General features: G+C 46.6%; 2 protein-coding genes across 6 annotated transcripts in view; one reads left to right on the top strand and one right to left on the bottom strand.

Moving 5' to 3' along the window:
* Positions 1–18,628, bottom strand: part of EIF2B4 (eukaryotic translation initiation factor 2B subunit delta) — a 30,907-nt gene extending 12,279 nt beyond the window's left edge. The window contains exons 1-7 of the mRNA XM_078783722.1: positions 18,588–18,628; positions 18,457–18,490; positions 12,275–12,330; positions 11,009–11,120; positions 10,640–10,882; positions 2,166–2,251; positions 1,969–2,060 (exon numbers count right to left, since the gene is read on the bottom strand). Of these exons, the coding sequence (XP_078639848.1) occupies positions 1,969–2,060; positions 2,166–2,251; positions 10,640–10,882; positions 11,009–11,120; positions 12,275–12,330; positions 18,457–18,484 (617 nt within the window). The 5' untranslated portion in view covers positions 18,485–18,490; positions 18,588–18,628. The remainder of the gene's footprint in view (positions 1–1,968; positions 2,061–2,165; positions 2,252–10,639; positions 10,883–11,008; positions 11,121–12,274; positions 12,331–18,456; positions 18,491–18,587) is intronic.
* A 6,780-nt stretch (positions 18,629–25,408) lies between these two features.
* Positions 25,409–26,752, top strand: part of RNF19A (ring finger protein 19A, RBR E3 ubiquitin protein ligase) — a 48,533-nt gene continuing 47,189 nt past the window's right edge. For 3 of the 5 annotated variants that reach the window (XM_068125216.2, XM_068125213.2, XM_068125215.2), the window contains exon 1: positions 25,422–25,686. The gene's annotated coding sequence lies outside the window, so the exon portion shown is untranslated. Of the gene's footprint in view, positions 25,687–26,752 lie in introns of all 5 variants that reach the window. The other 2 variants (XM_068125214.2, XM_078783723.1) reach the window with 2 other exon arrangements.

Here is a 26,752-nt window from a genome sequence, read left to right on the forward strand (position 1 = left end):
AATTATTGGAAAATCCTCAGGCCTTATGCAACAATTTTTAAATAAAGTGTCTCACAGCTCTTTTCATACAGACAAAATAACCCATTTCTGCATTGTTCAAATAAGTGGAAATTTGGTTGGCCCGTTTGGTGTTCCGGTCCATCTTGGGATCCCTGGGTTTATACATCATTCATCATGTTGATTGGTCTATCGTCAGATAATGTTCCAATTTACGTGACACTAACCCTAACCTTAACCCTGGGCGATAATGGAAACCCCTATATCTAAATAATGGGCCTGATTATCATGATTACCGCGATATCATGGTAATCTATATATATAAAACACAGTTGTGTGTGTGTGTGTGTGTGTGTGTGTGTGTGTGTGTGTGTGTGTGTGTGTGTGTGTGTGTGTGTGTGTGTGTGTAATGTTACCGATAGACTCCTGAATGGAGAGGCTTACGTGCTTGATATTTGACATAGACATGGCCATTGAGTGTGGGACGAACATGGCCGAACTCAAAATATTTGACGATCCATATTTTTTATTCATATTTACCTCAGCGCATTTCAGTGAAGTACCCGCTAATCTCAGCCGGTTCCAGAGCAGCTCGCTGATTCGCTCAGAGCGATCACGTGATGTTCCATTCCCGCCGCTCAGAGCGATCACGTAATGTTCCATCCCGTCACACGTCACTTCACCTTTTATGCGATCGTGTTTTGAATCGATTTTGTGCGATATGAATTAAAGACGTCTTTGAAACAGCTGTGAAACGTCTTTCCACAACCCTTCCGTAACCGATTGGAGCAGTTTTCTTGCCGCACAAAACGAGATCCGCGAAGCGAGTTGGTCGAGTCGTGCTGACCAAGATGGCGACACGGCGGCTTCACTTTTCACGGAGTATGAGCGTTATATATATTTTCAATTCAGTGCGCCCGTGATTTGTGGCATAGACATGACCATTGGGCCTTCACGGCGTAATTTGTGCGAGGCTTTTGTCCGAGTGAGCTTCCAAAATCCGCTTCGTGCTGTTGCGAATATGCAGGACTATGTCCGATTGTTGTGCTGCTGTCCGACCATGAGAACTGCAACGTCGTTGTTGACTGGCCATCCCCTTCCCTCCCCCCTCCACCCTACCCTTCTCCCCTCCCCCTCCATTTTATTTTCCCCCTCCTCCTCCCTTTTCCCCCTTCCCCTCCCACGCCCCCTTCCCCCTCCCAACCCTCCCCCCTCTCACCCCCTCCCCCTCCCCCCTCCCATCCCTCACCTCACCTCACCCTCCCCATCCCCTCCCTCCTCCCCTCCCCCCCCTTCCCCCCTCACTTCCCCCCCTTCCCCCCTACTAATGGGGAGTACTAATGTACAAACAAACCGGTACTAATGATATATTAAGTTCTGAATCAAAAACAAAGATTCTGTAATATTAACAATAAAGAATTGCGGAGACCAAATACTTTTGTCAATGTCAACTTATTTTTACAGAAAAGTGTTTTTTTTTTTTTAAGTGCAAGGGTGCCAATATTTTTGTCCACGACTGTACCATCATTGTAAGGGTTCAAGGTGCGGTTAACCTACTGCACAGATGCAGCAGTTATCTCAATAATTAATCTCCATTGTTATCGCGATAACAAATCCAAAGTATGATCGTCATCCCACCACGATTAACATCAAGCACCAATTCTGACATCTCCTAATGTCCATATCCTTCCTACATGTAATATATGCACAAGGTATTTCGTGGGGCTTAGTTGCTGCAGAATGTTTCTTTCTCAAAGCATTCTATAATTTGGCAAAGCACCCTGTCATTTATATGGTTAAAACATTTCTGGTTTGCCAATTTTATTCTGTATACGCATGTACGATGTAAAGCGAGTGCAGCCAAATAAATCAACAAACATAGGTACAGACTATGCGGTGTCACTATGCCAAAAATAGTATGCAGAAAGCAAACAAAATGAATCGTCACGAAGAAATGCAAGCGATGCATACTGGAGGTTTTGTGTCAGGGACATTTGACGACTGAATTGATGGAGATGAGAGAACAGGCTGACTTTTCGTGTGCTGTCCGTACGTTGAGGTACCTGCAAACCAGGTAAGGAGGATTCAATTTAGCAGGAGAGATTCTTTGCAATTCTCGACACAAGACAATTTCTCTTCGCTTAATGGGCTGGCCTACTTGCACTTGCCTGTTGTTTCTCCAGTTTCTTGGCAAGCCTCCTCTGAGCAGCAGGATCATCGGCCTGCACATGCTCCGAAATCCTCCACACAAATGCTGTGAAATGACATCAAGAAATTTGACATCCCCTATTAATTAATGGTGCCATTTATCAGGGCAAAATGAAGTTGGAAAAGTCAAAACGTTCCACTTTAGCCTGGGCTATCCAGATAATATCTAGGATATTATTTCAAAGCAATTACAAGTACAATACCGACAAGCTGATCTGGGACGGAGGGTTCTAAAACAGAAATCCAAGTACTTCAATATACAGTGTGTCACATATAAATACATACATAAATACAATGCATATAAAAAGTCTACACCCCCCTTTCAAATTTTTCACCTTTTGTTGCCTTAAAGCCTGGAATTAAAAGGCATTAAATCAGACTTTTTCCACCTTTATTTACACATCTTAACCCACAACTAAAACAAATTCTACAAATTTCAGAAATTTAATTAAAATTTCAAAATTGGAATATATTGGTTGGATTAGTGTCCCTTGCGGTACCCGGTGTGTACCCCGGTTTAGAATAGGTACACCGTATCCCTGCGTGTCGTAAGAGGCGACTAAAAGGGTTGGTGTCAGGAAGGGCATCCGGCCATAAAACATTGCCTCAAAAAGGGAACCATGACAAGTACAATTACATATGGGCAGGGTACAGCCCGACTTGATTTTCTCTTCAAAAATAAAGGTGGGGAACCCGATCAAAGCAAGGGTGGAAATCACTCCGTTTATGAAGACGAAACGTCTGATGCCCTAAAAAGTTTCTGAGGTTTGGGACATGGAATGTAGGGACAATGACAGGGAGATCAGGAGAAGTGGTGGAAGTATTGGTCAGAAGAAGAGTGGACATAAGTTGTGTGCAGGAGACGAGACGGAAGGGAAGTGGTGTGAGAATGGTGAAGGGTAGGCAGGGACAGAAATATAAGTTTGTGTGGCAAGGGTGCCTGGAGGGCGTGAATGGTGTTGGTGTCCTGTTTTATGAGGAGTTTGTAGACAGTGTGGTGAGTGTGACTAGACTGAGTGAAATGTTGATGTTGGTAAAAATGATGATTGGAAAGCTCTTGGTGAACATCATCTTGGGATATGCTCCGCAGGTTGGTCAAAGCGATGAAGAGAAAGGCCAGTTCTGGTGTCAATAGAGAAGCTGATGGAAAATGTGAAAGATAAGGAAGTTGTTGTGGTAGGAGGAGACCTAAATGGACATGTGGGAAGGAGTATGGATGGTTTTGAGGGAGTTCATGGGGGTTACAGATATGGTGTGAGGAATGGAGAAGGTGAAAGGATTTTGGAGTTTGCTGATGGAGCTGATTTGTAATACTCAGTTCCAGAAAGATGTTAATAAGCTTGTTACATACACGTCAGGTAGGTCGACGACAACCGTTGCGTTGACTACCTGATGGTGCGTAGGCGAGATAGGGGGCACCTCTGGGAGTCAAAGGTGATCCCGGGGGAGGAGGCTGTTTCACAGCACCACTTGGTTGTCTGTGACATAAGGGTGAAAGGTGCGAGGAGAGCTCGGTGGGTGAAGTACCAACCGATAATGAAGGTGTGGAGGTTGAAAGAGTTGACAGTGAGGGAGGCATTAAAAGAGAGGCTGAGCATGGTAGAGGATGATGTGGTTGAGCTTGAAAGTGGTTGGATGTCAATGAAAGATAGTTTGTTGGGAGCCGTTGGTGAGGTATGTGGATGGACAAAAGGAAACATGGTGGTGGACAACACTCGGAAACATGGTGGTGGGATGATGAAGTTGGAAAGAGGATTGACGAGAAGAGGAAGAAGTTCAAGGAGTGGCAGAAGGCGAAGGGTACGGGGGCAGAAGAGGCAGAGCATGAAAGTTATAAGGCAGCCAAGAAGGCTGCAAGGAAAGAGGTAGCAAAGGTGCTAGAGGCATGTAGGAAAATGTTCGGAGAACGCTTGGATTGGGAAGAGGGTCAGAGAGCGGTATTCAGGATTGCAAAGCAGACAGCGAAAGAGAGGTGTGATGTGATGGGGGTGAGTTGCTTGAAGGATGAAGTGGGACAAATCGTTGTGGACCCAGATGGAATTAAAGGAAGATGGAAGAGATACATGGAAATGCTATTGAATGCAGAGAATGAATGGGACAGCAACATAGAGAGTAACCCAGTTTTAGGATCGGCAGAGAAGATAACTGAGAAGGAAGTTGAGGAAGCGATAAAAGCAATGAAGAGTGGAAAAGCGGGAGGGCCGACGGGAGTTGTGGGAGATATGTTGAAGGCAGCAGGAAGTTGGGGTCTGAAGAGAACGACAGAGATCTGTAATCTGGTGGTAAAAGAAGGCCGCATTCCAGTGGATTGGGACCTGAGTACCCTTGTCCCTCTATACAAGGGGAAAGGTGACCCTCTGGACCGTGGCTCGTTTGGAGCGATAAAGTTATTGGAGCATGGAATGAAGGTATTGGAAAGGGTGTTGGAGAGGAGGATAAGGAAGAAAGTGAAGATTGATGAAATTCAGTTTGGATTTATGCCAGGAAGAGGAACGACAGATGCGCTTTGTTATTGTAAGGCAGTTGCCGGAGAAGTACATGAAGAAGAGGAGGAAGTTCTTTCTTGGGTTTGTTGCTCTGGAGAAAGCATTCGATCGAGTTCCACGTGAAGTAGTGACATGGGCATTATAGAGGAAGTTAGGAGTCGAGGAATGGTTGGTCAGTCGTGATGGCAATGTATGAGAGAGCGTGCACAGCTGTAAGGACGAAGGACGGGAACAGTGGTGAGTTTGAGGTGAAGGTGAGAATGCATCAGGGGTCAGTATTAAGTGCACTACTATTTGTAGCTGTGATGGAGGTGCTGGCTCGGAACGTAAAGGAGGGTTCACCGTGGGAGTTGTTGTATGCAGATGATCTGGTGTTGATTGGGGAAAGTATGGATGGACTAAAGGAGAAGAGGCACAAGTGGAAGGAATGTTTGGAGGCGAAAGGTCTGAAGGTGATATCGGAAAGACGAAGGTGATGGCAAGTGGTAAAGCATGTGGTGAGGTGGAAAGAACTGGGAAGTGGCCATGTGCTGTGTGCAGGAAGGGTGTCGGAGTGAACTCCATTCAATGTACAATGTGCGCTGAGTGGGTTCATCAAAAATGTAGTGGTCTGAGAGGGTCAATAACCAGTGTGGCAGCCACATTCAAGTGTAAGGTGTGCATACAGGGAATGTTGAGTTGGATCTTGGAGATGGCGTGAAGCTGCAAGGTGTGAAAACATTTTGCTACCTAGTAGACATGCTGAATGGAGAAGGTGGATCAGACTCTGCGACGGTTGCTGGAGTGAGATGTGCATGGAAGAAGTTTCGGGAACTGAGTGGCGTGCTGATGAGGAGGGGGGGGTGTCGTTGCAGCTGAAGAGAAAGTGTATGCTGCATGTGTGAGAAGTGTTATGATTTATGGGAGCGAGACATGGGTAATGAACGTAGAGCAGCAACGAAGGCTGGAAAGGGTGGAAATGCAAATGGTTCGGTGGATGTGCAGAGCATCGTTGAGAGAGAGGAAGACAAATGATGAATTGCGAAAGATGATGGGAATAGAGCCTGTGATTGATGCTGTGAAGAGGAACAGGTTTTTTTTTTCTTTTTTTTTTTTTCCGTATACTGAATCGAGGCTCGTGAAAGAGCTAATGGTGGTGGAAACATGGTGGTGGACAACACTCGGAAACATGGTGGTGGGATGATGAAGTTGGAAAGAGGATTGACGAGAAGAGGAAGAAGTTCAAGGAGTGGCAGAAGGCGAAGGGTACGGGGGCAGAAGAGGCAGAGCATGAAAGTTATAAGGCAGCCAAGAAGGCTGCAAGGAAAGAGGTAGCAAAGGTGCTGGAGGCATGTAGGAAAATGTTCGGAGAACGCTTGGATTGGGAAGAGGGTCAGAGAGTGAGAGGTCAGAGGTTGAGATGGTTTGGTCATGTGTTGAGGAAGGATGAAAGTGACTGGTTGAGAAGAGTGATGGAAATTAATGTAGAAGGAAGTAGAGGACGGGGAAGACCGAGAAAGACTTGGCTAAAGATGGTGGAAGAAGAAATGTGGGCAAGGGGGTTAACAAGGGGAGATGCAGAAAATAGGACAAAATGGAGAAGATTGTCATGGGGCCTGCAAGGCTAACCCCCGCTCTAGCAGGGAAAATGGCCTTAAAATGCCTGTTGTTGTTGTTGTTGATAAGTGTCCACCCCCTTGTAATAGCAATTGTAAATTATCTCAAATGTGACCAATCACCTTCAAAATCACACATCAAGTTAATTGGCCTCCGCCTGTGTTAAATTGTCATGATTCTGATTATTTAAAAATAAAATCAGCTGTTCCTGCAGGTTTCCTCTGCTGGGTAGTGCATTTCACAACAAAGACTCAACCATGAGCACCAATCAGCTTTCAAAAGAATTCTGGGATAAAGTTGTGGAAAGGCACAGATCTCAGAATGGGCACAGTCACTTGACAATCATTAAGAAGTGGACAGCAAATGGTACCACCAAGACTCTGCCTAGATCAGGCCGTCCCACCAAACTGGATGACCAATCAAGGAAGAGACTGATCAGAGAAGCCACCAATAGGCCAATGGCAACTTTGAAAGAGCTACAGGCCTTTAGGGCAAAAACTTCTCACTGTGTGCACGTGACAACAATATCCCAAGTACTCCACAAGTGTGGCCTGTACGGTGGGGTGGCAAGAAATAATAATAATAATAATTCATTTATTTTGTATAGCGCTTTCCAAGAAGCCCAAAGGCGCTTTGACAGAGTGAACATAATGCATAACAATACATGAAAACAACAATAGCAAAAAGACAAGAATCAATAGGGAAATATTTAAAGCAAAAGGAGGGAGAAGGAGAAGAGATAGTCAGAGGTTAAATGCTGTGGGTTGAATGTTGAATGCAGTGTTGAACAGGTGGGTCTTTAGTGATGTTTTGAATGTGGTGAGTGAGGAGGAGTCTCTGATGGTGTGAGGTAGTGAGTTCCAGAGGGTGGGAGCAGCGATGGAGAAGGCCCTGTCCCCCCAGGATCTGAATTTGGTCTGGATGGAGGGGGTCAGGAGGTTGGTACCAGCAGAGCGGAGGTTGCGGGTGGGAGTGTGTCTGGAGAGGAGGTCAGCCAGGTAGGATGGGGCCAGGTTATGCAGGGCTTTGTATGTCAAGAGGAGGATTTTGTACTGGATTTTCTGGGGGATGGGGAGCCAGTGAAGCTTGTAAAGGACGGGGGTGATGTGGTCACGGGTCCGGGAATGGGTGAGTAGACAGGCAGCGGAGTTCTGAATGTATTGGAGTTTATTGGTGATTTTTGTGGGTGAACCATAGAGGAGGCTATTGCAGTAGTCCAGACGGGAGGTGATGAAGGCGTGGATGAGGGTTTCTGCAGCCGTGGAGGAGAGGGATGAGCAGAGACGGGCAATGTTTTTCAGGTGAAAGAAGGCTGACTTTGTGATCTGTTTAGTGTATTTGTCGAAGGAGAGGGTTTGGTCAAAGATGACGCCAATATTCCGGATGTGAGGGGAGGTGGATACTGGGATACCGTCGATGTTGAGGGCAAAGTTATGGGTGGATTTTGTGAGCGTTTTTGGGCCAATGATGATTATTTCAGATTTATCACAGGTAAGCTTGAGGAAGTTGATTTGAAGCCAGGATTTTATTTCAGTGATGCAGTTTGTCAGGATAGAGTGGGTGTCGGTGGAGACGGACTTGGTGGAGATGAAAAGCTGGATGTCATCGGCGAAGCAGTGGAATTGGAGACCATGACGGCGGATTAAGTGACCGAGGGGGGACAGGTAAAGGATGAAGAGGAGGGGGCCAAGAACTGAACCTTGGGGGACACCTTGGGGGAGGGGAGCAGTGGGGGATTTGCAGTTATTGATGGAGATGAACTGGCGTCTGTCAGAGAGGTATGATTTAATCCAAGAGAGGGCAGTGCCGGTAACGTTAAAGGTGGATTCAAGTCGGGTGAGGAGGATGGTGTGATCGATGGTGTCAAAGGCGGCGCTGAGGTCGAGGAGGACGAGAATGTTGAGGTTGCCAGCGTCAGAGGAGAGGAGAAGGTCGTTGGTGATTTTGAGGAGAGCAGTTTCAGTACTGTGGTTGGAGCAGAATCCGGATTGGAATGTTTCATACAGGTTATTGGCAGAGAGGTGATGTTTGAGTTGAGTGGCTACAGCGCGTTCCAAAACTTTTGACAGAAAGGGTAGGTTGGAGATGGGTCTGAAGTTGTTTAGGGTGTCAGGGTTTAGACCAGGTTTTTTTAGAATGGGGGTAACAGCAGCAATTTTGAGGGAAGGTGGGACGATGCCTGTAGACAGGGAGGAGTTTATTGTTGCAATGATAAGTGGAGAGAGAGCAGGGAGGGAGGCCTTGACAAAGCTGGAGGGGATGGGGTCAAGAGTGCAGGTGGCAGTTGTCATTCCTATGATGAGTCCAGAGAGGTCAGTAGGGGAGATTGGGGAGAACCGAGACAGGGGATGGCAGGACAAGGGGGGGCAGGTGGTTGGAGGGGGAGCGGGTGTGGCGGTGGTCAAGCTGTTGTAGATGTTGTCAATTTTGCGTTGGAAGAAAGAGAGGAAGGAGATGCAGTTGTCTACTGTGAATGACTGGGTGGTGGTGTTCAGGGGGCGGAGGAGTTTGTTTATTGTCGAGAAGAGTGCTTTTGGGTTTCCGGAGCCAGAGTGGATAATTTGAGAGTAGTAGGCGTAGCGGGCGCGGGAGAGGGCATCTTTGTAGTGTTGTAGGTGGTCCTTGTAGGCTTGGGAGTGAACTGTGAGACCTGTTTTATTGCGGAATCTTTCAAGTTGGCGAGCACGAGTTTTCATCAGGCGGAGTTCAGGGGTAAACCAGGGAGCAGAATGGGTGAAAGAAACTGTTTTGGTTTTTACAGGCGCAAGCTGGTCAAGGCAGGAGGAGAGAGTGTGGTTGTAGTAGTCAGTGAGGTCGGAAGGGGTGTGGAGGTCAACGAAGGGAGAAGTGGACATTTTTTCAGAGAGGGTGGATGAGAATGAGGCAGGTGAAAGAGAGTTTAGCTTACGGAAGTTGATAGTGCGATAATGTCTTGGTGTTGGGGTGGGGATGTTGATGGTCATAGTGATAGCTAAGTGGTCAGAGAGGGTGAGGTCGGAGCCAGAGAGATGGTGCAAATTTAATCCAGTGGAGCAGACAAGGTCCAAAATGTGACCACGGATCATTTTGAGTGATCCGTGGTCACAGAAGAGATTACTCCAAAAAGCCCACCTTGAGTCCTGTTTGAGGTATGCAAAAAAACCACTCCGGAGATTCTGAAGCCATGTGGCAAAACGTTTTGTGGTCTGTCCAAACCTAGATGGAACGTTTTGGCCTAAATGCAAAACGTTACATTTGGCATAAACCCAACACAGCACTTCACCCAAAGAACACCATAACACCATTGCGAAACATGATGGTGGCAGCATCATGTTATGTAGATGTTTCTCATCAGCAGAGACTGAGGCACTTGTCAGGATAGAAGAGAAAATGGATGGAGCGAAATACATAAAATCCTAGAGGAAAACCTGCTGCCCTCTGCAAGAAAGCTAAAATTTGGGCGGAAGTTCACCTTTCATCATGACAACGATCCGAAGCACACAGCCAAAGCTACACTGGAGTGGCTAATGTCCTCGAGTGGCCCCATCAGAGCCCCGACCTAAATCCAATCGAAAATCTGTGGCTGTCCATTAAGGCTCCACACGCAACCTGACTGAGCTTGAACAGTTTTGTACAGAAGAATGGGCAAATATTTCCCAATCAAGGTGTGCAAAGTTGGTACAGATCTATCCCAACAGACTCACAGCTATAATTGCTGTCAAAGGTGCTTCCACCAAGTATTAATTCAGGGGGGTGGACACTTATCCAACCAGGATATTCTAGTTTTGTATTTTTAATTAATTTTCTGAAATTTGTAGAATTTGTTTTTTACTTGGAAGTTGTGGGTTACGATGTGTAAATAAAGGTGTTAATGTCTGATTTAATGCATTTTAATTCCAGGCTATAAGGCAACAAAAGGTCAAATTTTTGAAAGGGGGTGTAGACTTTCTATAGGCACTGTATATGTATAAGATCCATTGATTTTAACTTTTATTGCACTTTAAATAAGCGAGTGCGTGTGTATGTGCATGTGCGTGTGTTTTATACAACTGTGGCCATTGGCCACAATATATATGGTGCAGTTTAAATTTGTACTCTCGGGGTATTCGGTTCAATCAAACTTCAAAGGCACATTACGCGAAGTTTGATCGAAAGGGGGCATCACACAGGTGCAGTGTTGGTTCTAACTTCAGGTGCAGTGTTGGTTCTAACTTTGGATCAGGCCACAAGCTTAGCGAAGGTCTGAAACCAGAAAACCACAATGTTAGCCACATGCAACCTTTGGCCTAGCGACATGCAACATAAAGCAAATAGGATGCACATCATCATAATCATCATCATGCGGTGTCGTGCTGTTACAGGAACACCTTTACCTGATCCACTTTCAGATCCCACAGCCTTGGTTTTTCCCTCTGTGCCCAACGGTTTTGTTTTGCTCTCCGACATAGAAGGCTGCCTCTGCCGCGGTGCCCCACAGCTTCCAGCCGCCTCAGCTTTCTTGTTCTGTTTATTCATCCTCTCTGCCTCCTGTTTGGCTCTTCGTTCTGCACGCACATCGGCTTTAACAACAGCTTTGTCCCCTCCGTCGGGCCGAGGCGCATTCGATTTTTGTCCACCTGTGTTGGCAACATTGAGAGGGGGGTTAAGAGTTTCCAGACTTACATTTCTGCGCAATGGTGCTGGATGTGTGTGTAATAATGGGTAAAATGAAATGGATGTAGATAGACTTTAGAACTTTGTACCGGTTGTTGATTCAGTTAATGGCCGACCACCTTCCTTCCTCTCTTTCTTCTGCTGTCTCTTTTCCTTTCGCATCCGTTGCTTGTCCTCCTTATTAAACTCAGCACCATCTTCCTGTTGTAATGCATGGTGTAGTCTAGTCCAAGTGAGCCGAGTGTGAACCCGAGCCAAAAGCTTAGGAGTTCCATTTTGAGCAATTAAATGTCAAATTTATGATTTACACATTTTGTATCCGAGTCCCTAAAATACAAGCTTACCACCACAATAGAAAAACCAACATTTTTGTCTCATGAGTACAAGGAAGGGATAGAATTAGACTTTTTAAAAATCTGCACCAAAACTTCTTCTCCCTTTCCCCAATCCCCCCCCCCCCCCCGAGCCCAACAAAGTTGAGGCTCAGAAAGCAGCAAAAACTTTTTCACAAAAAAGTTTACTTTCATAGGATTCCAACCTACCGAGTACTCTGTTATTGGAAACGAATGGAGTTCCCTGTGTTTGGCTTGTACTTTCATCACTGCAAGGGATGTTCTGCCAATGCCATACAAAATAGTGGTTGACCAAGCTGTAATGCATGAATTCAACGGAGAGTGCAGGTCAGGGATTGTGGACTGTTGTGTACGCGAAGGGGTTTCGACCAGTGCACAATGACTGGACCATACTCTTTACAGAGTGTGATGCTGCGCGGTTTGACATCGTCTTCCCAGTATTCAGTCGGGAGGAGAAAGAGTAATTCGTTTGGGTGCCGGCGACAACACTGTGGTGCACGGCACTCGCCTACAACAACATGAGCCACAACACATGAGGCAACAACACCAACAACATGAGGCACTCGCCTACCCTTTACAAAAGATACTGTGGCATCTTTAACGTCCACCAAAGACCAAGGCTGGCGGATGCGTCCTCCGGCTTAATGTCCACATGAGGGACGGCACACACACTGAAGTCTCGCCCTGCCTGCATTAAACACCAGGATGAAAATTTACACCTGGGTCGAGATTCAATCCCAGACTGAACGGCTCAGCGACGAGTGCGCGTACCTCGAGAGTCTCGGCTATCCTACCAGCCCAGTACATGTCCTGAAATGAGGAGGTTGTGGAGGATCTCAAAATTTCCACCAAATTTGCACTTGAAGGATGGAGTAGTTACACAGACTTAATGAGGCATTTCGAGATGAAATTACATCAGGATTCTACGAATCAATTTGTTATTTCACAACAATCCAGAAATTAACAAGTTCGGCGAAAATAAAAAACAAATCTGACACCAACCTTCATCTTCGATGTTTCTTGCGCCTTCTTCTGCGGACAGGGAGTATTGGTAGCTTCTGCAGACAGATGGTGAGAGGAAATTACAAAAGAAATTACACAACTTTGTGTGTTGTGACACGTGTGTTTATGTGAATGATTTGCTTAATTTGTGTGAATGATTAGCCTGAGATCATTAGCTGTGGCATCTTCCTCTTTGCAGATGATACTAAAATCTTCAGTTGAATCTGATTACCTTCGCAAAAGCGGAAGGTTATGTTTTGATCGCTGTGTATTTATTTGTATGTCTGTGTGTGTGTGTGTATGTTATTCGCATAACTCAAAAAGTATTCAACCGAATTGCATGAAATTTGGTGGGATGATTGGTTATTATACGGGACACATTTGATTAGATTTTGGGAGCAATCGGGTCAAAGGTCAAGGTCAAGGTCACGAAAAGGTCAAAATCGTATTTTTGTTGTTCTGTTCCCTACACTCCCATGCCAAGTACAGAACAGTAGCTGCGGCGAAGGTATGCGCTCTACCGAGTGCCCGTTCTAGTTTCCTTTACTTTCGTAGCCAAAATGTGGCTCTCAACAAAATCCTTTCATCTCTTCTCCCTATCAAGGCTGGAATGCCCCAAGACAGTCTTCTGGACCCAGCCCTATTCCTCATCTTCATCAATGATCTCTCTGACTCTCTGGAAAATCCTCTTTATCTCCTTGATGATGATGCCACCCTGTGCCGTGACATCTCTTTTTTTTTGTATACAAAGTCGAGGCTCGTGAAAGAGCTAACATTTATCAATCAAACAAATCAAACAAACAAGCAAACAAAGTATATAAAAAGGGGAGCGGTCGACAAGATGGGGAGAGAAGGGGAGGAAGCACACAAACACAACATTTGAGAGCAGGGACATCGGGAGATGTGTGGGAGGGAGAGGGCCTGGGGGGAGGCAGGATAGGTATAAAACGCAAGGACACCAAGGACTTCCACGAAAGAAGTCGGCACCTCAAAAAAGTGGATTTGGGGTGAAATTAGCAGGGGTAGAAAAGATCAAGGTTTTGGATTGGGGAAGATAGAGAGATGGTGGTGAACAGCCGTTTTAAAGACATGGAGGGAGGAGTGGGATTGAAGAGAGCGAGGGAGTTTGTTCCAGAGGCGGGAGAAAAGAGGCATGAAGGAGTGAAGGTGAGCAGAGAGTCTTGATTTTGGCAGTTTAACCATAAGAGGGTTGCAGGCAGATCTTGTGCGACCTGTAGGAATATTTGGGGGACAGAGCCCAGAGAGAGCTGGGGGAGCAAGGCCGGAGAGGAGTCGGTAGAAGACGGAAAGACCACCAACCGGCCTGCGGTGAGTAAGTGAAAGGCCCTCGGAGATAGCTTCTTCGCGGGAGATTCCAATGATTCTGAACGCTTTGGTTTCAACAGCGTGAAGACGAGCTAGGTGTGAGGCAGGAGCACCAGCCCAGAGGGGAGAGCAGTACTCCATTGAGCTGCGGATGAAAGCCTTGTATGTGGTGAGGAGCTCAGGTGTGCCAAGGAAGGACTTCGCACGACGGAGGATCCCCAATCGGCGACTGGCTTTGGAGGGCAGCTTGGAAATGTGGTTTTCCCAGGAAAGATCATGGCAGATAGTGAGACCCAAAAGCTTGAGTGACAGAACTTCTTGGAGAGGATTATTCAGAAAGTAGATGGGAGGGTTGTCCAGTCGGTCTTTTCGGAGAGACATCGTAAGAGTGTGAGATTTGTCAGGATTGAAAGACATGTTCCACTTGTTTGCCCAGTCTGTGATTTTGTCCAGGTCTGCAGAGAGTGAGGAGGCTGCAGACTGCCGATCTGAGGGATGAGGAATGGAGCGGCAGAGAGTGGAGTCATCAGCAAAGAGATAGAGAGGATTTTCAAGAGAGTCAGAGAGATCATTGATGAAGACCAGAAAAAGGACAGGGCCCAGAACACTGCCTTGGGGAACTCCAGCCTGAACAGGAAGAGGAGATGAGAGAAACCCATTCAGGGCCACACGTTGACTACGACTAGAAAGGAAGTCCGCCAGCCATGCGTAGAGATTTCCATGGATACCAAAGGAGGAGCGTTTGGTGAGCAGAGCGGGGTGCCAGACCGTATCGAAGGCACGTGATATGTCGAGGGAGACAGCTCTAATTTCCTGTTTGGCATTGAGGGCCTCCATCCATTGTTGAGACAGCAGAAGCAGCATGTCCAGAGTAGAGTGACCTGGTCTGAAACCAAATTGATGATCAGAGATCAAGCCATTGGAGAAGAGGAAAGATTTCATATCCGAAGCAATGATGGATTCCATGACTTTGCTGATAATTGGGAGAAGGCTGATTGGTCTGTAGTTGCTAGGATCTGTTTTTCCACCTTTTTTGTGTAAAGCGGTGATGTTGGCTGATTTCCAAGCAGATGGCAGTTGACCTTGAGCAAAAGAGAGGGTGAAGAGACCAGAGAGAGGGAGTGAAAGAGCGGAAGAACAGGATTTTATGACCCGTGGGCTGATGCCGTCAGGTCCAGTTGCAGAATCAGAGTCGAGGGTTGACAGAAACTTTTCCACCTTGTCAGGAGGAAAGGACACGGAGTTCAGGAGCAGCTGGGTACGACTGGGTATGGTGGGTACAGAGAGGGATGGGTTTGGGACACAAGATTTAGAGGCAAACACAGAGTTGAGGCATTCAGCTTTTTCACATGCGGAGTCAGCTGTGTAGCCGTTTGAGGTAAGGGAGGGGATGGAGGGGGAACAAACACCAGAAACAGATTTGACCAGATGCCACCAGGATTTGGAAGAGGGAGACAGATAAGAGAGTTCGGTCTTGAGAACGGAGAGATATTGTTTCCTGGCTCTCCTGGGGGTGGACACACACTTGTTTCGGGCTCTGTGAAAGGAAATGAGATTTCCTTCCGTTGGATTTGCTTTCCAGGAGATGAAGGCAAGTTGTTTCTGCGCAACAGCCTCACCACAAGATTCCGTGTACCATGGACGGGAGGAAAGGTATGACAACTGAAGACGAGATGGGATAAATCTGTGCATGAGAGAGAGCAATTTACTTTGGAAGAATTCCCAGGATGAGTTGATGTCAAAGGTGGTAGAGATGGGAGACCAGTCCAGATGATTGATGGCTCCTTGAAGACCGTGCCAGTTGGCCTGAGTGAAATGCCAGACTCATCGACGCTGAGCAGGCTCCCTGAGAATGGTCAGAGAGATGTCCACTTTAACAAGCACATGATCAGATGAGCCGATTGGTGCAGAAGAAGAGCAGCAGACATTTTCAGGGAAGTTAGTGATAACCAAGTCCAGAAGAGAAGATGCTCCGTTGACTGAGATCCGGGTCGGGAAATTGACAGATTGTGTCAGTCCCAGTGAGTCGCAGAAGTCCTTTGCTGAGGAGCCATGGCTGGTGAGAGAGGTACCCACACCCAGCCAACTGGCATGGTGACAATTGAAATCACCACATATGAGGAAGAGAGAGTTGGGATGAGTAGATAGAAGTTGGTCCATATTATCAGACAGCGAGATGTAGATGGAGTCATCACTGTTTGGTAGACGGTACAACACACATATGAACAAGAGGTGGGAGCGAAGGGGAAGCCGTAGCTAGAGGTATTCCTGGGGGTGAGGTGGAGAGAGTGCAGTGCAGGGCGAGTGAGGAAGAGAGTTTTTGATAAAGATAGCAACCCCACCTCCAGGACGAGGCTCAGGTCTATCATACCGGAGGAGGGAGTAACCCGGGAGAGATACTAAGGAATCAGAGACATCATGAAGGAGGAAAGTTTCTGTTTAGCAGATCACGTCTGGTTTGTCAGAAGCAACCTGTATGGAGAGATCAGTTAAATTTGAAGGAAGGCCCCGGATGTTTGAGGTCCATACCGTTAATGAAGAAGAAGGGGGAGCATCGGATACAGAACAGGGGGGAGGAGGGGTTGGGTAAGATGTGGAAGAGGTGGAAGAGGTAGGGAGAGCTGTTGAAGGTGTGTCAGAGATTTCAGAATAGCTCGGAGAAAGGGAAGGATGGGGCGGACAAAAGGTTTGATGGTGATTGGGTGAGGCACAATGAGGTGTTATTTGAGGAGGGGGAAGAGCAAGGCAGAAGGTTGGGGGAGATGGAGGTGAGAGTTGGAAGGGGGAAGAAGCGGGGAGGACGCTTTGAGGAGGGGGAGTGAGAGGGGGGAAATTGAGAAGAAATGAGGATGGGGAGATTTGAAGGGGAGGGGCGAGGGGGGAGTTTAGGAGGGAAGGGACAAGGGGAGGGATTTGAAAGGGATGGGATATGGGGGAGATTTGGAGGGGAGGGGGGAGGGGGGAGTCTAGGAGGGGAGGGGCGAGGGGGAGTCTTGGAGGGGAGGGGCGAGGGGGAGTCTTGGAGGGGAAGGGTGTGGGGGGAGTTTAGGAGGGAAGGGGCAAGGTGGGAGATTTGAAAGGGATGGGTGATGGGGAGGCTTTGGAGGGGAAGGGGAAAGGGGGAAGATTTGAAAGGGATGGGTGATGGGGAAGATTTGGAGGGGAGGGGTGATGGGGAAGATTTGGATTGGAGGGGTTATGGGGAAGATTTGGAGGGGAGGGTTGAGATTGGATTTTAGAAAATGTACGATTAATGGGAAACGAACATTTATTGCAAAATGAGTTTCTTGTGACCTTCGAGTCAAAAATACGTTTAAGGACGCTGGAAGGAGGATGGAGTGCAGGAGAGTTTAGGGAATGTAGAAAAGAGGCACTGAAAGAGATGGAATTTTTTGGGGGGATGAATAGATTTGGTGAGCAAATCGAAAGCAACCTTTTAAAGAAGAAGAAGAAAATGGTGTTATAATATACGATGGAATACAGAACTTGAAGGGAAAGTGTAAACATTTTAAAGTTTAAGTGAAAACTATATGGGGAAATGGGGGAGAAACACGTGGTCGAAGAACGAACGAACGAATAAATGAATGAGAACAACAAATAAGAACAGAGAAGGAAATGTTTTTTTAGGTTTTTTGTTTTTTTTTTAGTTGAGATTTTAAACAAGGAAGTAGGCTGTGGGGTGAAAAGACTGGGAAAAACAGAGAACGGAAGTTATTGGAGCACAAACGACGGACCGCTGAGAGAAAAACAAAGCCTCAAGGTTGGACACTGTACAAGGCCTCAAAAGACACGACACAAATTAACACGATTTTCTATACAGGTATGAAAGATTTGCACCGAAAATCTTCCTCGGGACACACTATACGTACACACACCATAAAATAAATACAGTTATAACGAAAATACAAATGGGAGCAATTACTTCACTTCGATTTCGATGGAGAGCATGGACAGCTGCGAATAAACGAAACCTCGCCGGCAAGACCGGAAGCGGCAGTCCGACTCAGAAACTCAGGTAAGTTCAGATGTCACAGAGAGCCAAAGTGAAACACCTGTCTAAGCTTTATAAAGTGCGAGGTGAACCAAACTAGGGATACGGATCCAAAACGGAGGTGGACACTTTCTACTTTCTTGAAGGAAACAGATGGTGATGGTCTTGAATCAGATGGTCTTGAAACAGATGGTCTTGAATCAGATGGTCTTGAAACAGATGGTCTTGATGGTCTTGAATCAGATGGTCCTGAATCAGATGGTCTTGAATCAGATGGTCTTGAATCAGATGGTCTTGAATCAGATGGTCTTGAATCAGATGGTCTTGAATCAGATGGTCTTGAATCAGATGGTCTTGAATCAGATGGTCTTGAATCAGATGGTCTTGAATCAGATGGTCTTGAATCAGATGGTCTTGAATCAGATGGTCTTGAAACAGATGGTCTTGAAACAGATGGTCTTGAAACAGATGGTCTTGAATCAGATTGTCATGAAACAGATGGTCTTGAAACAGATGGTCTTGATGGTCTTGAAACAGATGGTCTTGATGGTCTTGAAACAGATGGTCTTGATGGTCTTGACGGTCTTGAAACAGATGGTCTTGATACAGATGGTCTTGAATCAGATGGTCTTGAAACCGATGGTCTTGAAACAGATGGTCTTGAAACAAACCACTCAGACACCTGGGAGGTCTCCGTTCCACCTTCTGAAACCCGCGCATGGAGATAAACAACGAACGGGATATTAATATATATATACACGTCAGGGTGGTTTTGTAGCCCACGTCCTGGTTGTACTGTACGCATCCTGACCGTACTGTACGTCGTACGTGTTCTGGTACATGGTAAGCTGGACCCAAAACTCACGTGAAGTGGTGGCCTTCTCGGCTTCCATGGGTGTCTATGGGAAGAACCAGAACCCAAGGGGAGCAATCAAATCACACCGAGGTACCCTCAAATTCGGGCGTAAGTATCGATGAACACAAACCGCATCACACCTCGAGAATCGTGTCTTCGCTCCGCCGACCTATCACAGCACAAGAATAGTGTCTTTGCTACGCCTACCTATCACGCCCAGCGTGCGTTTGCTCCTCCCACCCATCGTGACAAATTTCGCTAAAATGCCGTGCTTCTCACTTCTACATCACCATCACAAAACTGCGAGGATTAACAAATATCAAAGCATGCCGAACACATTGTCCTCTTTCAATTCGAAGAATATTTTAACATTTCCTCCTATCACGTTCGAGCAATTTATACGAACTTCAAACTTAGGCTAACTTGGTATTTGGGAAATTAATGAAATCAGAGTTGAGTCAAATTAATGCTTGTTGATGCAATTAAATGTTTGAAAGGCCAAAAACGAATGGCAATAATCAATTGGAAGAATAGCAATGCCACTTTAAATTAAATCTTAAAGTTTGGAAAAATTTAAATTTATAAGTTACAAAGGGGAAAAACGTTTTTCCTCTCCTCGTTTTTTTTCTTCCTCTTTTTAATCTCCATTTTAATGATGTATATTGCAGTGATCATGCAACAAAAATGTGCACAATCATTTATAGGCTACTTACTGGCCCTATGGGCTGTCTTGGTCCAAGCATGCCACACGTTATTCGGACGTGCCTTTATTTGGGCGGTGTATAGGCAACTGACAATAAATAACCAGGGTTTACGTGCATGAAGCAGCAAGAATGATCGCACTGCTCACAACCTGCGAAAAAAAAGCCGGGAAAGGGCCGGTTGTCAAACGCACATGTAAAGCACTTGTAGAAGATGAATAGCGAGATTGGGAAACACATTTAATGCCCTATTAAAAGATTAACGCGACACCTCGAATCCATGTCACCCTCCACACTGATTCGTCAAACGGTCACATTGTAGTGGTTACCTTATGCACATGTCGCGGTGAACTTATCCGCATGTGACGGTTACCATGACGATGGGTTTGGTCTAACCCACGCACACGGACGTTTGGTTGTGTCGTCGTGACGCACGCGCGGCTGTTGGAGCCACGCCCTCCGAAGAGGGTTCTTGGTTTTATATAAGCCGTTACGACTTCCGTTCGCGAGCAGTTGCTGGAGATTTCTGTACAATAAACAACCTTTTGTACCCAACGAAATGGCCACTTCTTATCGTCTTCGGCAACCGCTAAACTGGTGACCCCGTTGCCCCCGAACGTATTCGGGGGCCACATGAACACGGCAGGATTGCGACCGCAATTTCTTCCACAAGACCTAAACTCGAACTGCCCGAGTTTTAGCAACGACGAGCGGCCATGTGGTTCGCGCATCGCGCTCGGTTCCTCCTCTACGACTGGAGGGGCTAACCAGCTCCGGGACCCTCCGAAGGAACGCCGTTACGAGGCGTTGGCGGCACGGCTACTTCGTCGCCTTCGCGCACACAGGCCGAGTACTGCTGCTCGTCGCCTCCGCGCACACAGGCCGGGCACGGCTACTTCGTCGCCTTCGCGCACATAGGCCGAGCACCGCTGCTCGTCGCCTCCGCGCACACAGGCCGAGTACTGCTGCTCGTCGCCTTCGGGCACACCGGCCGAGTACTGCGACTTCGTCGCCTCCGCGCACACAGGCCGAGTACTGCTGCTCGCCACTCCTACTACTGCTCCTACGGCGGATCCCGAGGCTGATGCTCCTGCAACTACAGCTACTACCGCTGCTCAGCTCTTGCGCACGCACGGCTGCTTTGTTACCTTCGCGCGCACTGGCGCCTCGTTGTCTTCGCGCGCACTGCTGCTCGCCACTCCCGCAATTCCTACTGCTGCAACTACAACGGCTACCGCTGCTCAGCACCCACGGCCTGGCTCTGTTCCACCCGCGGCCCGGCTCTGTTCCACCCGCGGCCCGGCTCTGTTCGACCCGCGGCCCGGCTCTGTTCCACCCGCGGCCCGGCTCTGTTCCACCCGCGGCCTGGCTCTGTTCCACCCGCGAACTACGTACACGCCCGTGGCGTGCCTTCTGGGGGGGGCGCATGTAGTGGTTACCTTGTGCACATGTCGCGGTTACCTTATTCACTTGTCGCGGTTAACTTATCCGCATGTGACGGTTACCATTACGATGGGTTTGGTCTAACCCACGCACACGGACGTTTGGTTGTGTCGTCGTGACCCACGCGCGGCTGTTGGAGCCACGCCCTCCGAAGAGGGTGCTTGGTTTTATATAAGCCGTTACGACTTCCGTTCGCGAGCAGTTGCTGGAGATTTCTGTACAATAAACAACCTTTTGTACCCAACGAAATGGCCTCTTCTTATCGTCTTCGGCAACTGCTAAAGCATGTTACTTAACCTGCCATATTTAATTGTGATAGAGGCAATGTTGTCTCGAAGCACACTAGCTAACCCCTCCAGCCCTTTATGTTCCGTGAAGAGACAACTTTCTACATTTGTCTTCTTTCAGTGCAAGGGGCTGGTTGTGCTGATTTTTCTTTCCTTTGTGTAGCCCCCACCTCGAGTGGCTTTGTAGGCTTTGTGGTGGGCAAAATCCCATTGAAAAAAAAACCCAATATGGGGCCATTCAAAAATACGTAACGCTATTTTTAGTAATTTACTTAACGTAACGCTTGATTACCGTGCGTTCTGATGTACCTTGCATTCCGAAGGGCTTGATTAAACCTTACTATTATTCGACATATGATTAGATTTTTCGAGGTCCATAATTGTGAATAACACTCGACCCAAACAAAGCCAATGGAAATCTGATGCAACAAACCCGGGCAGGGTATAATCAGCAGAGGGTTACAGGCCTAATGTGTTTGACCCACCAGAAAACCAAGATGGCGGCCATATCATTTCGTCTCAGTGTTATGGGAGGTGGAGTCAGTCAAGACTGATATCGTCAGTCAAGTCAGTCAAGTCGTGTTATGGTGGAGTCAAGCAACACATGTGAATGTGGTCCGGCAGCTGTCCAACCAATGGGTGCAGCATCCCATTTTGAAAATCGACCCCCAACAAGAACCCCAACAACAGCAACGTGAAGCTCTTGTAGATCTGCGACGTGTATGCAAGGTATCTTGGTGTCTGTAAGACTGCTTTCTAACTGCTTTATTAGTCAGGCCATAGCTCTATGGCGTGCTCTCGCGAGATCTCACACGATCCCGTTTGAGGTGGGGCAGGAACAGTATTGCATTAAATATCCTCTTCTTTACAATGAAAATCAATTTAAAGATTAAATTTCAGAATGAAAATCAACTTAAAGATGCAAACATGGAGCAGGAACATAATGGCATCACATTACATCTCTCCTTCAGAATGAAAAACAAATCAAAGATGAAGTTTGTCCAGACATCTTACAACACGGACTGAGCAAGTAGTATAATAGGCAAGAGGCTCATGGAACTGTTCTTCAAACACAACAGTGGGAATGGGGAGAGGGGAAGCAAAGGAGAAACATTAATGGTGATCATCTTCCGTGGAAAGAGAAGGGGTTGGAAGCATCGTTGTGCGCTCATCATAGCTCCAATCTCTGGCTCGCACACATTCCCAGTGTGATTAGCCATCACAACTTGCTTGAAGATTGGTTGCCTGCTCTGAGAACGTATGACCGAGGCGACTCATGTTTTTGTACGATCTCACCAGGAACAGCCATTTGCTAGTTCCTGGCAGTGGTTCCATGCAGACATGCTGACCCTGAACTAAAGGTGGCCGCTCTCTCACTACCTGATCATGATGGAACTTCTGCTTGATCTTCTCCATGTCAAAATGTAATTTAACATCACTAGCAACGGTACCCGCCCTACGGGTGGGGCTTCAATTGGGAGGCCCAAATGAAAAGGCTAAATATCAGAAATTGAAGGCTTTTTTTCTTTTAAACGATTTATATAAACATCCGTTAAATCTCGATCGGTGCAGCCATGCAGCGATCGGTGCAGCCGTTTGTGTGGCACCCGGGAAAATAACGTCATGCGGGAGCAAGTATCAGCAGGATGTGGCAGTGTGGGAGTCCACGTTTCTGATCCTCCTTCATGCCAAAGTAGCCCACCACTTCTCCAAGCATTCTGCTCTTCAGATCCGCCATGAGAGATTTAAGCTTGATACTGAAGATGCGTGCAGTTAGTCCTCCCGATGTCCTATGTACTCCCGAAACGTGTTTCCTTCATTGTAAAAACTTCCAAATCAACAGGTAAAAGGATTTTGGGGCTGAAAGCTCTTGCGGCCTTGGCCAGATCGATGGAGACAGTGATCTATTAGCGTATACACCGCCCAAATAGCTATGTGGATTCTCTCATGTCGAGATTAAACTCACGTCATTTGAACTTTGGCTGAGGTCATTATTTACTTTTAATGATGTTTATATACGAATCGAAAAGAAGATAATTGGTTTTGGGTAGTCCTTTCGGCATATCTCGTGGGATTGTGAGTTGGAGAGACGGCCGTGATGGCGGGGAGGGGGTTGGAATTCTCTCAAGCAGGGATTCAAGTCCGATTGGTGCGGCCGTTTGTGCGGCACCCGGGAAATCAACATCGTCACAATGAAAACATCGTCACAATGAACGTTATGCGAATGCAAATGTTATGCGGGAGTCCAAACATGAGAATGCTGGAGACCAAAGCTGAAATTGGAAAAACGAAATAGCCTATTTTACTCCTGGAGATCCCAGGATTACCCACCCAAAATATCGTTGCGATTGGTTCAGCAGTTTTTGCGTACCTTTGAATGGACAGACAGACAGACAGACGGACGGACATTTGGTGAATTATAGTAAGATGAAAGCTAGAAGATTTTGGTACAAGTAACTGTAAGCTGCACTTTGCAGGCAGTTTATTATGTGGTTTTCTACCCATCAACAACTGTGCAGTGGATAAGTGAAGTCCTTCTAGTGGAGTGGTGTGGTAGTCTGACAAAGCCAGATGTTTGTCCTCCGCTTTCTTCCACAATTTTTCTTATAGTCTGTGCTGCTCTTCCGTATTCACCGTTAGCACGAGCAAATCGAGGGCTGGAAGTAGTTTGGTTAATGCCGTAATCAGAGCAGAACAACTTGAACTCTCTGGACACTGAGACGGAGGCATTGTCACTCTTAAGACCCTCAGGTATAGCATGTCTAATAAAGATTGACTTCAGAGCATCAATAGTTGAGCAGGTTCTCATGTCCTTGAGCTCACTTTCCGCCACAAATTTGGAATAATAATCAACAACTAAAATGTACAGTTTTCACTCAAACTCGAATAGGTCCATGGCTACCTGGTTGAAGGGTAAATCTGGAATCTGTCAGTATTAGCGGTTCCAGAGGAAGCTTATTTGGATGATCCGCACATGTAGTGCAGTTTTTACTGCATCTTCGATCTGCTGGTGCATTGATGGCCAATAGAGCACTTCCTGAGCCCTCTGTTTCCACTTTACAATACCAAGGTGAGTGCTGTGTATGATGGAGAGCATGCGCCGATGGAGACGAGGTGGCACGAGTATCTGCATACCTTTATAGATAATTCTATCGGAAACACCCAACTCAGCCTTTGAGTCCCAGTATGGTCTCAATGGGATGGGCACTTCACTCAGAGAACAAGGCCATCCAGTGTGGATCATGTACAACAGGTGTCACAAGTCTAGTTGAGTCTGTTCCTGCAGCTGAGCATAAATCTCCCTCACCTTGGTGATGGAGATCTCCACCAAGCGCCAGCAAGGGCAAACGCCTCTCCTTCCTTCGGAGCAAATGTCCAACCCAAACACGTTCAGGCTTTGTTGTAACATCAGCTTTTAATCATCACACTTTATCGGATGACGAGGCAACAGCACACCAAGATGGACAAGACACTGGAACCGCCAATGGGTAATGAACGTAGAGCAGCAACGAAGGCTGGAAAGGGTGGAAATGCGAATGGTTCGGTATCGTTGAGAGAGAGGAAGACAAATGATGAATTGCGAAAGATGATGGGAATAGAGCCTGTGATTGATGCTGTGAAGAGGAACAGTTTGAGATGGTTTGGTCATGTGTTGAGGAAGGATGAAAGTGACTGGTTGAGAAGAGTGATGGAAATGAATGTAGAAGAAAGTAGAGGACGAGGAAGACCGAGAAAGACTTGGCTAAAGATGGTCGAAGAAGACATGCAGGCAAGGGGGTTAACAAGGGGAGATGCAGAAAATAGGGCAAGATGGAGATTGTCATGGGGACCGCAAGGCTAACCCCCGCTCTCGCAGGGGAAATGGCCTTAAAATGCCTGTTGTTGTTGTTGTTGTTGTTGTTGTTGTTGTTGTTATCTTCCTTGTCACACACCCAACCTGTCCACCAAGTTTCGTCCGAATCCGTCTGTAACTCTTTTAGATATCGTGTTCACAAACAAGCAGGTGAAGACATTACCTTCGTCCACCCTCGGTGGTGGATGAAATTATACATGGATATCGTTTCAAATAAGTATAATTATTATTATTATTAAATAATGAAATATTATTACATAATTTTATTAAAAATTAAATATTTCAAACAAGTATAAATGCGGCTTTCAAGAATGCATACAAACTGCGCTGTAGGTACACTCCTTGTTCTCTTCCAAGTATGCGAAATGCAAAACATTTTCACTCTCAATGAGCCCCTCCCATCTTCGCTAGCCCCGCCCTTCTGTCGTGTCCCCACCTCTTTGTCTTATCCCCATTCCCCGCCCCCCATCCGACGACGTCCACAACGTTAACACCGTAACGGCGTAACATCGACGATGCAAATGTCCAAATCCCACATGATGAGGGAGTTCACCAACGTTTACCGCCAGATAGAGATCGTGGTACATGCGCTATTAAACAGCTTATGTTATTGTGCGTAAACGGATAAACCTGCTGTAATACTGTTAATATTTAAGCATGCACGTCATGACGTAGCGGTAGCGTGCGTCTGACGTACTGGGTGTGATTTCGTTCGAAATAGGGTGATGTCATCTGGGCTTGGGCTGGTTGTGACAGGGTGAGAAAGGGTGGAAGAAAACTGGTAAAGATCGACGAACAATCACAAGGAACGACGGGCAAGAACGTTTATTGACGGACCTTGGTGAGGTGACGGTGTTTGGTGAAAATGTTTCCGCTTTCGCAGTGATGCGTCTTTGAGGAGGCCCCAAAGCCTGCGGCCTAGTCGTTTAGCGTTGCCGACATACTGGCGTCGGAGGTTCGTATAAATGACCGTTGGTGCGCGGTTTTCTCTTATCGAGTCGTACTCTTTGTTTAACCGGTGGGAAGTTTACAGCACATTCCGAGCAATGGCAATGTCGGTGTGAATGACGTTTGAAGTCTGAGGTAAAAAAAAATTACGTTTGAAGCGGCATTTTGTTTTGGGTCGTCGTGGTTAAAGCAGCTGCGGCACGAAGCTCAATGTTTGTTTAGGGATGGAGGGCAGGACTAATGGACCTTATACACTGCGTTTTATTTCCTGTAACGATGTGAAATAGCGATTGTCAAATGATGGCGATGTGAAATTCCCTTACTGGTTCCCCTGACCCTGCGTTATGCTTCGTCAGGTGTCATGTGAGGGACTCTCCCAGGCGTTTGGCAGAACTTAATGTACATGAATTACAAGGATTGGCACTCATGTTCAGGGAAAACGCTTTATAAATCCCCTTTTTCCTTCAAAGGCAAAACTTGGGAATGCAGTCATTGTGCAAGTTCAATTGGGTCAGTCAAAGGACAGTGGGATATACAATGTGTACCGGTGGGTGCATCATGCAATGGATAATGGAGTGAAGTGTGTGGTAATCTGGTTTGTGGGAATGTTTACTGGATAATGGAGTGAAGTGAGTGTTAATGATCTGGTTTGTGGGAATGTTTACTGGATAATGGAGTGAAGTGAGTGATAATCTGGTTTGTGGGAATGTTTACTGGATAATGGAGTGAGGTGAGTGATAATGATCTGGTTTGTGGGAATGTTTACTGGATAATGGAGTGAAGTGAGTGGTAATGATATGGTTTGTGGGAATGTTTACTGGATAATGGAGTGAAGTGAGTGCTAATGATCTGGTTTGTGGGAATGTTTACTGGATAATGGAGTGAAGTGAGTTAATGATCTGGTTTGTGGGAATGTTTACTGGATAATGGAGTGAAGTGAGTGATAATGATCTGGTTTGTGGGAAGGTTTACTGATAATGGAGTGAAGTGAGTGATAATCTGGTTTGTGGGAATGTTTACTGGATAATGGAGTGAGGTGAGTGATAATGATCTGGTTTGTGGGAATGTTTACT

Source organism: Myxine glutinosa, chromosome 8 (genome assembly GCF_964187855.1).
Source record: "Myxine glutinosa chromosome 8, kmMyxGlut1.1, whole genome shotgun sequence".
NCBI classification, from domain to species: Eukaryota; Metazoa; Chordata; class Myxini; order Myxiniformes; family Myxinidae; genus Myxine; species Myxine glutinosa.